This window comes from Geotrypetes seraphini, chromosome 11 (assembly GCF_902459505.1).
Source record: "Geotrypetes seraphini chromosome 11, aGeoSer1.1, whole genome shotgun sequence".
Lineage (NCBI taxonomy): Eukaryota > Metazoa > Chordata > Amphibia > Gymnophiona > Dermophiidae > Geotrypetes > Geotrypetes seraphini.
The window spans coordinates 117,580,897-117,594,996 of NC_047094.1; the positions used below are offsets into that span (position 1 = coordinate 117,580,897).

The window sequence follows — 14,100 nt, forward strand, 5'->3', positions numbered from 1 at the left end:
CTTCAAGGTTCCAGCTGCAATACAACACATAGCCTTATAGAAATTGCCACAAAAAGAAGGTAAGGGAAAGGAAGGGAGGGAGATGCACGGCCGGATGGCCGGCAGGAGAGAGGGGGCTGCCAGACCGCACGCTCATTCACCGCGCGTGCTCACTCCTTTAACTGCGGAGACAAGACCATTCACCGCTCCATGGGGCGGTGAATGACCTTGTCCCCGTACTCGCGGTGACCTTTTTTTTTTTTTGTCACCGTTTCAGTGGGTGTCATTCTCTACCTGGACCTTTGTCCACGCTCTCGTAACCTCATGCTTAGATTACTGCAATCTACTTCTAACTGGTCTCCCGCAGTGTCGCCTCTCACCCTTGCAATCTATGTAAAACTCTGCTGCACGACTCATCTTCTAACAACCTCACTACACTCGCATCACCACTCTCCTTAAGTCACTTCACTGGTTCCCTATCTGCCATCACATACAGTTTAAGATCTTATTGCTAACCTACAGGTGTGTTCATTCTGTTGCCCATCAATATCTTTCCTCGCACACCTCCTAGATAACTCCATTCCTCAGATAAGTCGCTCTTAGTTTTACCCTTCTCATCCACTGCCAATTCCAGACTTCATTCCTTTCATCTAGCTGCTTCCTATGCCTGGAATAAATTACTCGAGTTTGTCCATCAAGCCCCTTCCCTTCTCTTGTTTAAAAGCAGACTGAAAGCCCACCTTTTTGATATAGCCTTCAATCCTTAACCCTACTCCTCTGCCCTCCAACCCAGCCAGCTGATTAACAGTCCCCCTTAACTGTTTGTCTGTCTTGGCTGTTTAGATTGTAAGCTCTTTCGAAGAGGGACTGTTTTCTTCTTCTTTGTGACTCTGCAGCGCTGCATGCGTCTGGTAATGCTATAGAAATAATTAGTAGTAGTAATTAGTTTAAATAAGTTTGACCAGGTTACTAAAAGTCACCTTTTAAATTCAAAGTGTTGCTATCTTTTTTCCACTGCCTGGATAAGCTACAGCCTATTTTAACTGCCCTTCTGGCTATCATTCTGAAAGGAGTCCCCACACTGATGTCTTCTCCTTCTCTGATGGTCTGTCCACACAGGAAGAGAAGAGCAGGTCATAAGGGGTGGGACCAGCAGAGAAGGAAAGAAGACTTGCAGGGACTCCAGGTAAATGAATAGCAGCAGTTGTGGCAATCAAAAAAAAGGTAGTCCAGGATCCTGGAAAATCCTGCCTTTTTACCAGGATCTCAATATTATTCAGTGAAGATCCTGGAAATCCTGGTTTTACCTTTATCCACCTCCACCTCCTTCTTCAAAAAAACCCTCATAACTAGGTATAAGAAATCTCTCTGAATTAAAGACTGGGGAATTTCATTTTTGATTCATTTATGTTTCATCCTGTCTCCTACCCCTATTGCTTTCATATGCCTAATTCTGAAACTGAAATTAAACCCAAAGATTTTCTGTACCTCCATTCAGCCCCTGTCTTTTCCCATAAGAATGAACAGAAATAATATCTTTTTTTTTTTTTTGGGGGGGGGTCATTTTCCACAGACATTTAGCCTCTGCTCCCTGAAGTGCATCACTCTGGCAAAACTACCTTTCTGCATGCTGCGGCTTTCTTCAAGTGCCAATCACTGCCGCCAGAGCACCTAACTATATTACGGACTGTTGCTGTTTCTCTGAGCATATTGTGCAGATCTAGCACCACGCAGTGTGTATTCCTTGACTCAGCCAGAGCTTCTTCCCCCTGTCTTTTCCAAGAATGCTCCTCCTCTACCTTCTCCTCTTCTTCCACTCGTCACTACCAGGTAAAAGCTTGGATTCACATGGTCATTTGTTTTAAGGATATTCAGAATTTATGTAATAATTTCTTCATGTATTTTTGAGTCTACTGGTCTTCCTGAAATATGGGAAGCAAGGATTCTCCCCGAGCAATTGTGAGAATCTATTCGTTTAAATGCTGCTAACTCTGTAAATTGTCTGTTAATGTCTGATCATGCTTATGGAAAGTAAGAAATCAACTTCCTGATTATATAGTTTCTGAATATCTTTAGAACACAGACTTCCTGTTAAGCAAGATGCCAAAATGTTTTAAAACAGATTTTGAATTCATACTTAGCAGGGAGCCTGTGTTATGTGTGGGCCGTTCTTTAAAAGCCTTCCATAAAGCAGAATTCTGAAGAGTAATGAAACATTTTTCTCTCCAAAGCTTGACATTTTTCTCTCCAAAGCTTGGAACTTATTATTTTGTTTGCCACATAGGGGAGTGCTCTCTAATTGAACGTCTCCAATCAGTGGCATAGCGAGGGTGAGAGGCACCCCTCCCCCGCTCCCTGCCGCTTGCGCACACCCTTTCCCTACCCTGTACCTCTTTTCCCATGTGCGAGCAGCATCACCAACTCGCTGCCCACTTTAGCGTTGGTCCTCCCTATGGGTGCGGGACACGGACGTGGGACACAGAAGTGATGTCAGAGGGAGAACTGACGCGGGCAGAGAGTTGATGATGCTGCTTGTGGTGGGGAAGTTAAAAGAGGTACGGGGTAGGGAAAGGGTGTGCATGTGGTGGGGAAAGAGCGGGGTGGCGGAGAAGAGAAGGGGTGCTGGCGCCCTCACCAAGATTGCGCCTGGGGCGGACCACCCTCCTGCTCTCCTTACTATGCACTGCTGCCGATTAGATACCCAGAGCAGTGGCGTAGTGAGAGTGGGATGCTCCTGGGGCAGTGGCATCCCTCCGACCGTGCACATATGCCCCTTCCCCAGTACTTTAACTTCATCAGTGCGAGCAGCATCGCCAATCAGCTGCCCATGCTGGCCTCAGCTCTCATTCTGATGTCACTTCCTGGTCGTTTGACTTGCGCCAGTGAAGAATTAGAGGTATGGGGGTAGGGACAGAGAGGGGCGCCACTGCCCGGGAGGAGCAGGAAGGAGGATAGGAGCTGGCGCCCCCAACAAGACAGCACCTGAGGGCGGTCTGCCCCCTGTCCCCCCCCCTTACTATGCCTCTGACCCAGAGGGTACATGGTAGTAAAGAGCTTTCCTTTATAAACTACTACAAAAACTGGCTATTAAAGTGCTTTAACTCTCAGAGCAAATGTCTAAATGTGGCACTACAGTATTCTGTAAGTTACCTGCATAAATGAGAATCCACCTATGTCCTGCATCATGCCTGTGTATATCCTCCTTACAAATATGTGTTGTATAAGTTTGCAGAATAGCACTTAGCATTTACGCATGTAGGTGCACACATATACCCTTGCTTGGCAGTAGCATACCAAGTAGGGAGGCGGAGGGGCGGTCTGCCCCAGGTGCAGACCATAAGGGGGTGCTCCTGGGTTTGGCATCATGGTCTGGAAACTTCACTGCTCTGCCAGCATCGGGCTTTCCTCTCTGCCAGGTCCTGCCTTCGCGGAAGCAGGAGGAAGGCCCGATGCCAGCAGAGCTGCGAGTTAAGGCTGCCAACAATGAGAAAATGCTCTGAACAGGCTTCTTACAGCCTGCTGGGCCCTTCCCTCTGGTGTGTCATTGATGACGCGACAGAAAGAAGCCATGGTGGAGCAGGCCACAAAAAATCTCATAGTGGGTGGATCGGTCAGGTCTGGTGGTGCTGAAAAGGAGGAAGGGAGGGAGGGAAAGAAAGCTGCTGCACATGGGGGGGAGAGAGGAGAGAGGAATAATTGTTGCAAGTGGGCTGGAGAAGAGGAAATGAGATACAACAAAGAGGTATAAGGGTGAGAGGGAGAAATCCTGCATATGGTATGGTGGGGTGGGGGGGAGACACACATGCAGAAGAGATAATAAGAAATGTTGGACATAGGGTGGAGGGCAGGGAGAAATGGTGCATGGAAAGAGAAATAAATGTTGAACATGATAGTAGTATAATGGGTACACCTCATGTCAAAATGATTGACAGCTGTCAGAGATAAGGATCGACCAATCAGCGTTCACTTCTGGGTTAAACCCTGCCCACACCCTGCCCCGCTCACCCATTGCCCTGCCCCTCCCATAGGAATGAATGGTGGTAGCCCCGCCCCTCATTCCCTGCCCCTCCAATAGGAATGAATGGTGGTAGCCCCGCCCCTCATGCCCTGCCCCTCCAATAGGAATGAATGGTGGTAGCCCTGCCCATGCCCTGCCCATGCCCCGCCCCCTCATGTCCCACCCCGGAAATGCACTTTCTGATGACATCACCGGAAATGGGGGCATGTTTGACCCCAGAAATACGCTTTCTGATGACATCACCGGAAATTGGAGTGCCTGCCCTATCGGAAGTGCACATTCTGATGACATAGGCGGAAATAGAGTCAATGAAGCGACGGAAATGTGCTTTTCTGACCATGTAGGCGGAAATAGGGGAAACAAACTTAGTCAAAACCCTTCCGGAAATGATGTGGTCAGAAAAAGAAGTGTCTTTATTTTAACAGTTTTTAGTTAAAAGACAGGGTTTAAGAGCTCATGGATAGAGCAGATCACAAAACAAAAGACATTCACAAAATCCTTCCTGTTTTAAAAACAGACCAGGGGCAGAAACAATTGAGAAAAGGTTGCATTTATTTATTTATTTATTTTCTGGTTTTAACACACTTTCAGTAGGAAGCAGATGAAGAAATGATGAAGGAAATCAACCATGAATGTAGAACAGGAAATTTAACAATCATGGGAGACTTCAACTATCCAGGGATCAACTGGAACCTAGGAACCTCGAACTGCGGCAGGGAAACGATGTTCCTGGAAACAATAGGGGACTGCTTCTTAGAACAAATGGTGGGAGAACCAACAAGGGGTTCCGCAACCTTGGACTTAGTCCTCAATGGCTTAACTGGGAGAACATCAGACGTGGAAGTCCTGGTCCCCCTGGGGACGAACGATCACAGCATGATCAATTTTAAAATTGGCATTGGGAAGGGAAAAAAAACCAAGACCTAAACCACAACCTTTAACTTCAAAAAAGGGAATTATGACAAAATGAGAATCATGGTAAAAAAACGGCTCAAAAATAAGACAGCCGGAATCAAAACGGTCGATCAAGCATGGTCCCTACTAAAAAATACAATCACCGAAGCGCAGAATCTCTACATCCCGCAGATATCCAAAGGAAGGCGAAAAAAGAACAAAGGAGTGCCAGCTTGGCTAACTAAAGGGGTGAAAGATGCGGTAAGGGATAAGAGAAACTCGTTCAAGAAATGGAAACGCGAACGAACAACCGAGGCCTGGATTAGACACAAGGTCGACCAGAAGAAATGTCACAAGGTGGTAAGAGACGCCAAAACAGCCTATGAGGAAAAGATAGCACAAGAAGCCAAAAACTTCAAGCCCTTTTTCAGGTATATAAAAGGGAAAAAACCAGCAAGAGAGGCAGTTGGCCCTCTTGACGACCAAGGAAGGAAAGGGTGCATTAAAGAAGACAAACAAATTGCAGATAGGCTAAATTCATTCTTTGCCTCCGTCTTTACCAATGAGGACACAACAACAATACCGGAAACAGGAAGTGTATTCATGGGTGACATAGAGGATAGCCTCACCTCAGTGAACGTGGAATTGGACATGATATACTATCAGATTGACAAACTAAAAAGTGACAAATCCCCCGGACCGGATGGAATTCACCCGAGAGTATTAAAGGAGCTAAAGGTAGAAAATGGAGAACTACTACAAACCCTAGTTAACATGTCAATTAGAACCGGGCAAATACCTGATGACTGGAAGATAGCGAATGTCATCCCAATCTTCAAAAAAGGATCGAGAGGAGAACCAGACAATTATAGACCTGTCAGTCTTACGTCGGTTCCTGGGAAGATGGTTGAAGCACTAATCAAGGATAGCATAGTGCAACACCTGGAGAATCATGACCTGATGAGAGCTAGTCAGCATGGCTTCAGGAAGGGGAAGTCATGTTTGACGAATTTACTTCAATTTTTCGAGAAGGTGAACAAACTAATCGACAACGGAGACCCGGTGGATATAATTTACTTGGACTTCCAGAAAGCATTCGACAAGGTCCCGCACACAAGGCTTATAAGGAAACTACTAAGCCATGGAATTGAAGGGGACGTACTTAGATGGATAGGCAAATGGCTAGAGAATAGATTGCAGAGGGTAAGCATAAATGGGAAATTCTCGGACTGGGAGAAGGTGACTAGCGGCGTGCCCCAGGGCTCGGTTCTTGGGCCCATCTTATTCAATATCTTCATAAATGACCTTGAAGAGGAAACAACAAGTATTATAATCAAGTTTGCAGATGATACAAAACTATGTCGGGCAGTTGGGTCACAAAAAGAAAGTGAAGATCTCCAGAAGGATCTAAATCAACTGGAGGAATGGGCGGAAAAGTGGCAAATGAGGTTTAACATAGACAAATGCAAGGTGATGCACCTGGGTAGGAAAAATAAGGAACATGAATATAAAATGTTAGGTGTAACATTGGCCAAATCCGATCAAGAAAGGGACCTGGGGGTACTGATAGACAGGAACCTGAAGCCGTCGGCTCAATGTGCGGCGGCGGCAAAGAAAGCAAACAGAATTTTAGGTATGATAAAGAAGGGGATCACGAGTAGATCGGCGGCCGTTATAATGCCGCTTTACAGAGCAATAGTCAGACCACACTTGGAGTACTGTGTCCAACACTGGTCTCCATACCTAAAAAAGGATATAACCCTGCTGGAAAGGGTGCAGAGGCGAGCCACGAAGCTAGTAAAAGGTATGGAAAATTTGAGCTACAAAGAACGACTCGAAGGACTGGGACTGTTCACCCTTGGGAGGAGGAGACTGCGAGGAGATATGATTGAGACTTATAAAATACTGAATGGATTTTATAAAATTGAGCAAGAAACACCGTTGTTCACATTGTCAAAAGTGACACAGACAAGAGGTCATGGACTGAGGCTGAGGGGCAGCAGGCTCAGGACAAATGTCAGGAAATTCTATTTCACACAGCGAGTGGTGAACGCTTGGAATGCTAAACTAAACTAAACTAAACCTTGGGTTTATATACCGCACCATCTCCACGAATGTGGAGCTCGGCACGGTTTACAGGAAGAAGGATGAGAGAGGAACTACAGTGGAGAGATTAAAGAGTTAGGTGTAAAGGGGGAAGGTGAGAGGCCTAAGAGGGGAGAAGTGTTACAGTTTTGAGAATAGCCAGGTTTTTAGGTGTTTGCGGAAGAGTTGGAGGGAGCTTGAGGTTCGGAGCGGGGAGGTGAGGTTATTCCAGATCTCAGTGATTCTAAAGGGGAGGGATGACCCAAGTTTGCCTACATGGGAAATACCTTTTATGGAAGGGAAGGATAGTTTAAAAATTTGGGAGGATCTGGAGGAAGTAGGGGTTGGGGAGTTCCAGGATAGAGGGATAACGGCAGGAAGGCTCTCCCAGAGGAGGTGGTGACGGAGACTACCATTCTGGGTTTCAAGCGTGAGTTGGATGCACACCTCCTTGCAAATCACATTGAGGGATATGGATGATCAGGGTCTCCATCTGGGAGCACCTGGCTTGGCCTCCGCGTGTGCGGGTCGCCAAAATAGATGGACCTAAAGTCTGATCCGGTGAAGGCGTTTCTAGTTAGTATTGGGGTTCAAGAAGGGATTGGGCAACTTTCTGAAGAAAAGGGGATAGAAGAGTACGGATAGAGGACTATTACACAGGTCCTGGACCTGATGGGCCTCCGCGTGTGCGGACTGCTGGGCATGATGGACCTCTGGTCTGACCCAGCGGAGGCAATGCTTATGTGCTTATGTGCTTAGAAATTCTGAGCTAATGGTTAATTGGGCCTGCTCCCCTATTGTCATGGTAACAGCTGATAAGCCCCTTGCAGCCCCCCTCCCCTGATAAAGCCAAGGGGGAGACGTGGAGGTTTGTTTAAACATGTCTGAACTTATCCCGGCCCCCTACTGTTGTCTTAACAATCTGAAAAAAAGCAAAAGCAGCTGTCACCTAACAGGGCTCTGTTAAAAAGGCAGAGTTTTAAGACCTATTTTTTTTTTTTAATTTAGAGCTATGAAAGAATCTTTATTGAAGCAAATTTATTATGATCCATACGCGGCAGGAAGCTATGGAGGCATTAACCCTCTACTTCAAGCGGCTAAAAAGAGCGATATCACAGTCCGGAGAAAAGATGTAGTGGATTGGGTCACCGGTCAAAACGCATGCAATTTATACAGACCGGCTAGAATCCATTTTAAAAGAAATAAAACAATTGTGTCGGAAGTTGACAGACAGTGGCAAAGTAACTTAGTCGACGTGTCAGCCTTTGCCCGTTATAACAACAGTTACAAATACATCTTAACGGTAATAGATATCCTGTCAAAATATGCATGGGTCGTGAGTTTAAAAACAAAAACCGGTCACGAAGTTACCAAAGCCTTTGAAACAATATTTAATTTAGGGCGTACACCTGAAAAACTTCAAACAGACAAGGGTAAAGAATTTTTAAATAAGTCTCTGAAGAATTTATTAAAACAAAAAGGTGTTAGCCATTTTGTGACCCATAATGATGTTAAAGCAGCTGTATTGGAAAGATTTAACAGGACTTTAAAATCCAAAATGTTGAGATATTTTACAGCCCATAATGATGTTAAAGCAGCTGTAGTGGAAAGATTTAACAGGACTTTACAGCTCAATGGTTCATCCTTCTTACAGCCCCCCTGATAAAGTCAAGGGGAGAGGGGGGAGGTGTGTTTAAACCTGTCCCGGCCCCCCAGGTGTTGTCATAATGACACATGTCTTAGATCTTTAACAGCTGTTAACATCAGAAATAAAAAGTTCTCACAGCTGTTATCAACAGAAATAAAGGTTCTCAAGCCGTCAAACAAAATGACTGTCACGAAGGCTTGTAGATTAAGTTACTTTCTTAAAGATCGTGATGTAGAAAAAGAGGGTTACCTGAAGATAGAAAAACTGTACGAATCAGACAAAGAAAATATGGACCCCTTTAATAATAATAATAATAATAATAACTTTATTCTTGTATACCGCCATACCCAGTGAGTTCTAGGCGGTTCACATTAATTAGACATGGTTACATGCAGTTAAGTATTAATTGAACAGATTTACATTAATTAAACATAGTTACGTGTATAGTTACATGTGGTACATATTATTTAAACATAGTTACTTGCAGTTAAGTATTAATTAAGCAGTAACTGAAAAAAGGCCTACCAAGAGGCCTCATAACTTTCTTAAAGACTGTAATGCGGAGAAAGAGAGTTACCCACCAGCTGAAAAACCGATTGATGCGACGGCAGATACCAGGGAGCATACGCACGAATTAACAGATTCTGAAATACAAGAGTTTCCAGATGCTCAAAAGCTATATGATTCGGACACAGAAAATGACGATGTAGGCTATGAACTACCAGAGGATAATACTTCAGATATTGAATTTTATGAAGCTGTCGCTGACGCCGAAACAACAGACTTGTTGGAAAAGCCAGGATCTTCCACGGTAAGAGAGAGAGACACACACACACACTTTTTATTACCAGGGGTTGTTGAAGGGTTTATGAAGCTGAAAAAAAATGTTAGTTATACAACTAGATCTCACCGCAGCATTTGATCTGGTAGACCATGACATCCTACTACAAATACTAGAAACAATAGGAATTGCAGGAAATGTTCACACTTGGTTTCAAGGATTCCTACAATCTAGGACCTACAGAGTAAAAACAAACAAAGAAAAATCAGAACCATGGTCCAACCCCTGCAGCGTACCCCAAGGATCGCCTTTATCCTCAACTCTGTTCAATCTCTACACTGCATCCCTTGGCACCTGCCTAGACAAATTAGGCTTAATTTCCTATAGCTATGTAGACTACATCACCATCCTCCTTCCTTTTGATCAACCTACACACTCCATGACAGACAAACTACACAGAACACTAGCTACATGGATGAAAGAACACAAACAAAACTGAATCCAGACAAATCAAAATTTATACGTCTTGAAACAAACAAAACCTCAACCATAACAAACTTAGTAATAAACTCAATTACATACCCCACTCAACCCACCCTAAGACTTCTGGGAGTGATGATAGACAGAAGCTGTACCATACAACCAATGTTCCCTCTAATTTTTCATAGGCTGTGTGCGCAAAAAATTTCATCTGTGCTATGAACAAGGCTGCCCTGTGAACTTCTAAAAGCTAAGTTACTCAGCATTTCATATTCTGCTCTTTTCACTGTTTTTCAGCATTATATCTGCTTAATTTCTCTTCTCCTCCCTGTTTCTTACTTAAAAAAACACAAAAACACAAAAAAATAAACCCTTCTCTTCTCTCTGTTTTTTACTTTAAAAAAAAAGCACAAAAAAAATAAACCCTTCTCTTTCCTCTGTTAAATCTTATTTCCTCTTCATAGGATAAGGGTAAGACTTTATTAACTCTAATTAAATCCTGGTGCCTAAAGTAGGGAAAATCCTGTTATAAATCCTGTGTTTTAAGGTATCCACTGATTTGTTATAGAGCCTGCATTTTTGTTTAAAATACTGTGTTTTAGGATAGCCACTGATTTGGTATAGAGCCTGCATTTCTGACTTACTAGTTTTTAGCCATTGTGTCTGCTGATTAGGTAGAGAAGGGAGGGGCTCTGATTTATTACTAAGGTTAACTGCATTATCTTTGGGACAGTGCTGTGAACAAGGCTGCCCTGTGAACTTCTAAAAGCTAAGTTACTCAGCATTTCGTATTCTGCTCTTTTCACTGTTTTTCAGCATTATATCTGCTTAATTTCACTTTTCCTCCCTTTTTCTTACTTAAAAAAACACAAAAACACAAAAAAATAAACCCTTGTCTTTCCTTTGTTAAATCTTATTTCCTCTTTCCCTTTCCCTTCATCTCAATATAGGTTTGATTAACATCCGCTCTACTAAAACTAAATATCATTTAATTAAAGACCGTATTACTCAACAATCTCTTGATATATTATGTTTAACTGAAACATGGCTTTCTGAAGGCGAAGAAGCCTATCTTTCTTATGCCTGTCCCCAAGGATTTTTATTCTTCTATAATCATCGTCGTTATAAACGAAGAGGGGGATTAGCAACAATTTTTTGAGAACATTTACTAATACATGTTGATAATTCTCCAGCAAATTCTCCTATTGAATTCCTACAGTTTTCATTATTAACAAAACCAAGAACTGATGTACTTTTAATATATCTGCCACCTCCAATTAGCACTGATAATCTTACTCAACTCCAATCCTTAATTTTTGATTTTGGTAGCTCTACTTTAAATCCACTAATTCTGGGTGATTTCAATATCCATTTTGATGATCCCAACAACAACTACACTAAAACTATTCTTTCTTATATAAAACAATTAGACTTTTATCCACTACTAACAATGCCAACCCACCAAGCAGGACACACAATTGATATGGCTCTAATAACAACATCTGCAAGAAACAATTTTTCAGTAATTTCTCCTCCAGACCTCATTCTCTCCCCCAACTTTTTCTTTCTGTCTCCCTGTTCCCCCTTCTTTCTGTCTCCCTGTCTGCCCCCTTTCTTTCTTTCTCCGTGCCCTCCCCTAAGCCACTCGGTTTGCTGCCACCGCCATCGTGGAATAGCCCCCAAGCCACCGCTGTCCCAAGCTTTCCCTGCAGAAGTGTCGCGCTCTCCAGCATTCCGCTCCCTGACGTCAATTCTGACGTAGGAGAGGAAGTTCCGGGCCAACAAGGCATTTCTCCTCATTCCATTCAGCCTGAGCCCCATCTCTCCTTGATCCAGCATTTCCCTTCTGTGTCTGTCAGAATTACCATTCCACCTATTTTCCAGCATCACCCTTATTTGTGTCCATCTCATCTATATCCCTATCTCACCACTTTTTCAGAATCTTCATTTGTTTCTGTCCTTGTCTTTACCCCATGTTCACCATTTACCCTTTCAATGTCTTTATCTCCCCCACCCCCACTTTTTCAGCATTACTTCTATGTCTCTATTTCACCTCCTCTTCATGTCCCCTCTGTATCTCTATCCTTATTCAGTAGGTCCTGCTTACTCTTTCTCTTCTTTGTGTCACCATCTCCATTTTCAGCTTTCCATTTTCCTTTGTTAATGCACCCTGTAGCCAGAATCTTTCCACCCTCCCTCCACTCCGGCCCAGCCCAGTATGAAATATTTCCTTTTGTTTCCCTCCCCTCTCTCTTTCTCTCTCTCTTCTGCTCCCTCACCCACGAGTCCTGCATCTGGCCCTCTCCCTTCTACCTGCACCTGGCAAAAACCCCCTGCTCCGCAGCTCTCTTAAGCAACTCGTCAGCAGCGGTGATCAAGACAAGCTGCCGACATCGAGGCCTTCCCTCTACGAGTCCCGCCTTTGTGGAAAAAGGAAGTTGAAACAAGCGGGACTCGCAGAGGGTAGGCCCCGACGTCAGAAGCTTGTGTCGATCGCTGCTGCTGAGTTGCCGAAGAGAGCCGCGGAGCAGGGGGTGTGGCCGGAAGCAGGTAGAAGGGAGAGGGCTGCTGGAAGAAGTAGAAGTTCCGGAGTATGACACCGACCCGGACCAGGATGATTTCTTTTTCAGGCTGTTGCTGCTGCTGCCGCCACGCCACCACGCCCTCCCCCCCCCCCGAAATGACAAAAACAGCCTAATGCCCGGCGTCGGCGTCTTTGACGTCGAGGAGAGGAAGGCTGATAGGCCCGGTAGATCGGAACGGCAACATGAGTCTATCACAGAGCCTGGGATGGGCTCTGCGATCGACTCATGTTGCCTTCCTGAGCTACCGGTCGATCGCGATCGACGCGTTGGGCACCCCTGCTCTATACTATACTTAATTCAATAACAAGTTTAAATAAACAACAATCAGAAGCTGTTGGATCTTCGCCCACTGCTCAGGAACTCGCTGACCATTTTATTGAAAAAATTAACAAAATCAGAAACACTTTTACAGTGAATCAACATGTAACTATTGCTCATGAACAAACCGTTTCAGATTCATTATATTCAAAATGTTCAAGATTTAACATACCAAGTCTAAATGAAATTGAGTCTATTCTCAAATCCATAAATATTAAGGGCTCTAAAGCTGATCTAATTCCTCCGTTCATCCTCAAACATTACTTTAATATTTTCAGTCCTTTCATCCATAGGCTAATTAATGAAAGCCTAAGTCAAAACACCGTACCAACGGCCTGGAAGAAATCAATCATTCGTCCTATTATTAAAGATAGAAAAATGAGTTCTGAAGATCCATCTAACTTCAGACCAATAGCAAACATTCCTTTTCTGGCAAAACTGACAGAAAAAGTCATTTTTAATCAAATTTCAGAGTTCGTGGAAAAAACTAATGTTCTACATCCGAATCAAACCGGTTTTAGACATCACCATAGCACTGAACATTCTTTGATTGGTATGACTACCTCTATCCAATATTTTCTAGATCACCATCAGTCAATTCTATTAATCTCTATTGATCTTTCTGCAGCCTTCGATATGATCGATCACCAACTTCTTCTTGATAGACTCCAATCCATTGGTATTACAGACCAAGTTCTCTCTTGGTTTGTATCATATCTTACAGATCGTACTTCTACTGTTTTTTTAAAGATTCAATATCTAAATCTTCACAGACTACATATGGTGTCCCTCAAGGGTCTATTCTTTCCCCTTTATTATTCAATATTTTCCTTGCCCCTCTACTGACTTTATGCCAATCTGTGGGTTTCCAAGTCTTTGCCTACGCTGACGATATCCAGCTTTTACATCCATTAGACGCTAATAAAACTTCTGATATCATAGCGATCAGTGAGAAACTCGATCAAGTCTACCATTGGCTAGACTCAAACAGATTAGCACTTAATATAAAAAAAACTAATGTGATGCTTTTCCCCTGGAAAGACAGTTCTTCCCTTGTCGCTCCCATTTCTATAAAAAATGTCCCCCCTACAAATAGTTAGTTATATTAAAATTTTAGGGGTGATCTTTGATCACAAATTGAATTTTCATGATCACATTAGTAACATTATTAAAACAACCTTTTATAGACTAAGACAAATTCGATCAATTTCAAAATTTCTATGTTCTAAATCATTTAATATTCTTATTCACTCTTTGGTGATCTCCAAAATTGATTATTGTAATGCTCTTTTTAAAGGAATTTCTTTAAATG

General features: G+C 43.3%; 1 protein-coding gene across 4 annotated transcripts in view; it reads left to right on the forward strand.

The window, feature by feature from the left end:
- Positions 1-14,100, forward strand: part of CXCL16 (C-X-C motif chemokine ligand 16) — a 79,673-nt gene that overhangs the window by 13,718 nt on the left and 51,855 nt on the right. For 3 of the 4 annotated variants that reach the window (XM_033962776.1, XM_033962778.1, XM_033962779.1), the window contains exon 2: positions 1,553-1,809. In XM_033962776.1, coding sequence (XP_033818667.1) covers positions 1,764-1,809 — 46 coding nt within the window. In that variant the 5' untranslated portion in view covers positions 1,553-1,763. Of the gene's footprint in view, positions 1-1,537; positions 1,810-14,100 lie in introns of those variants that run through there. The other variant, XM_033962777.1, reaches the window with a different exon arrangement.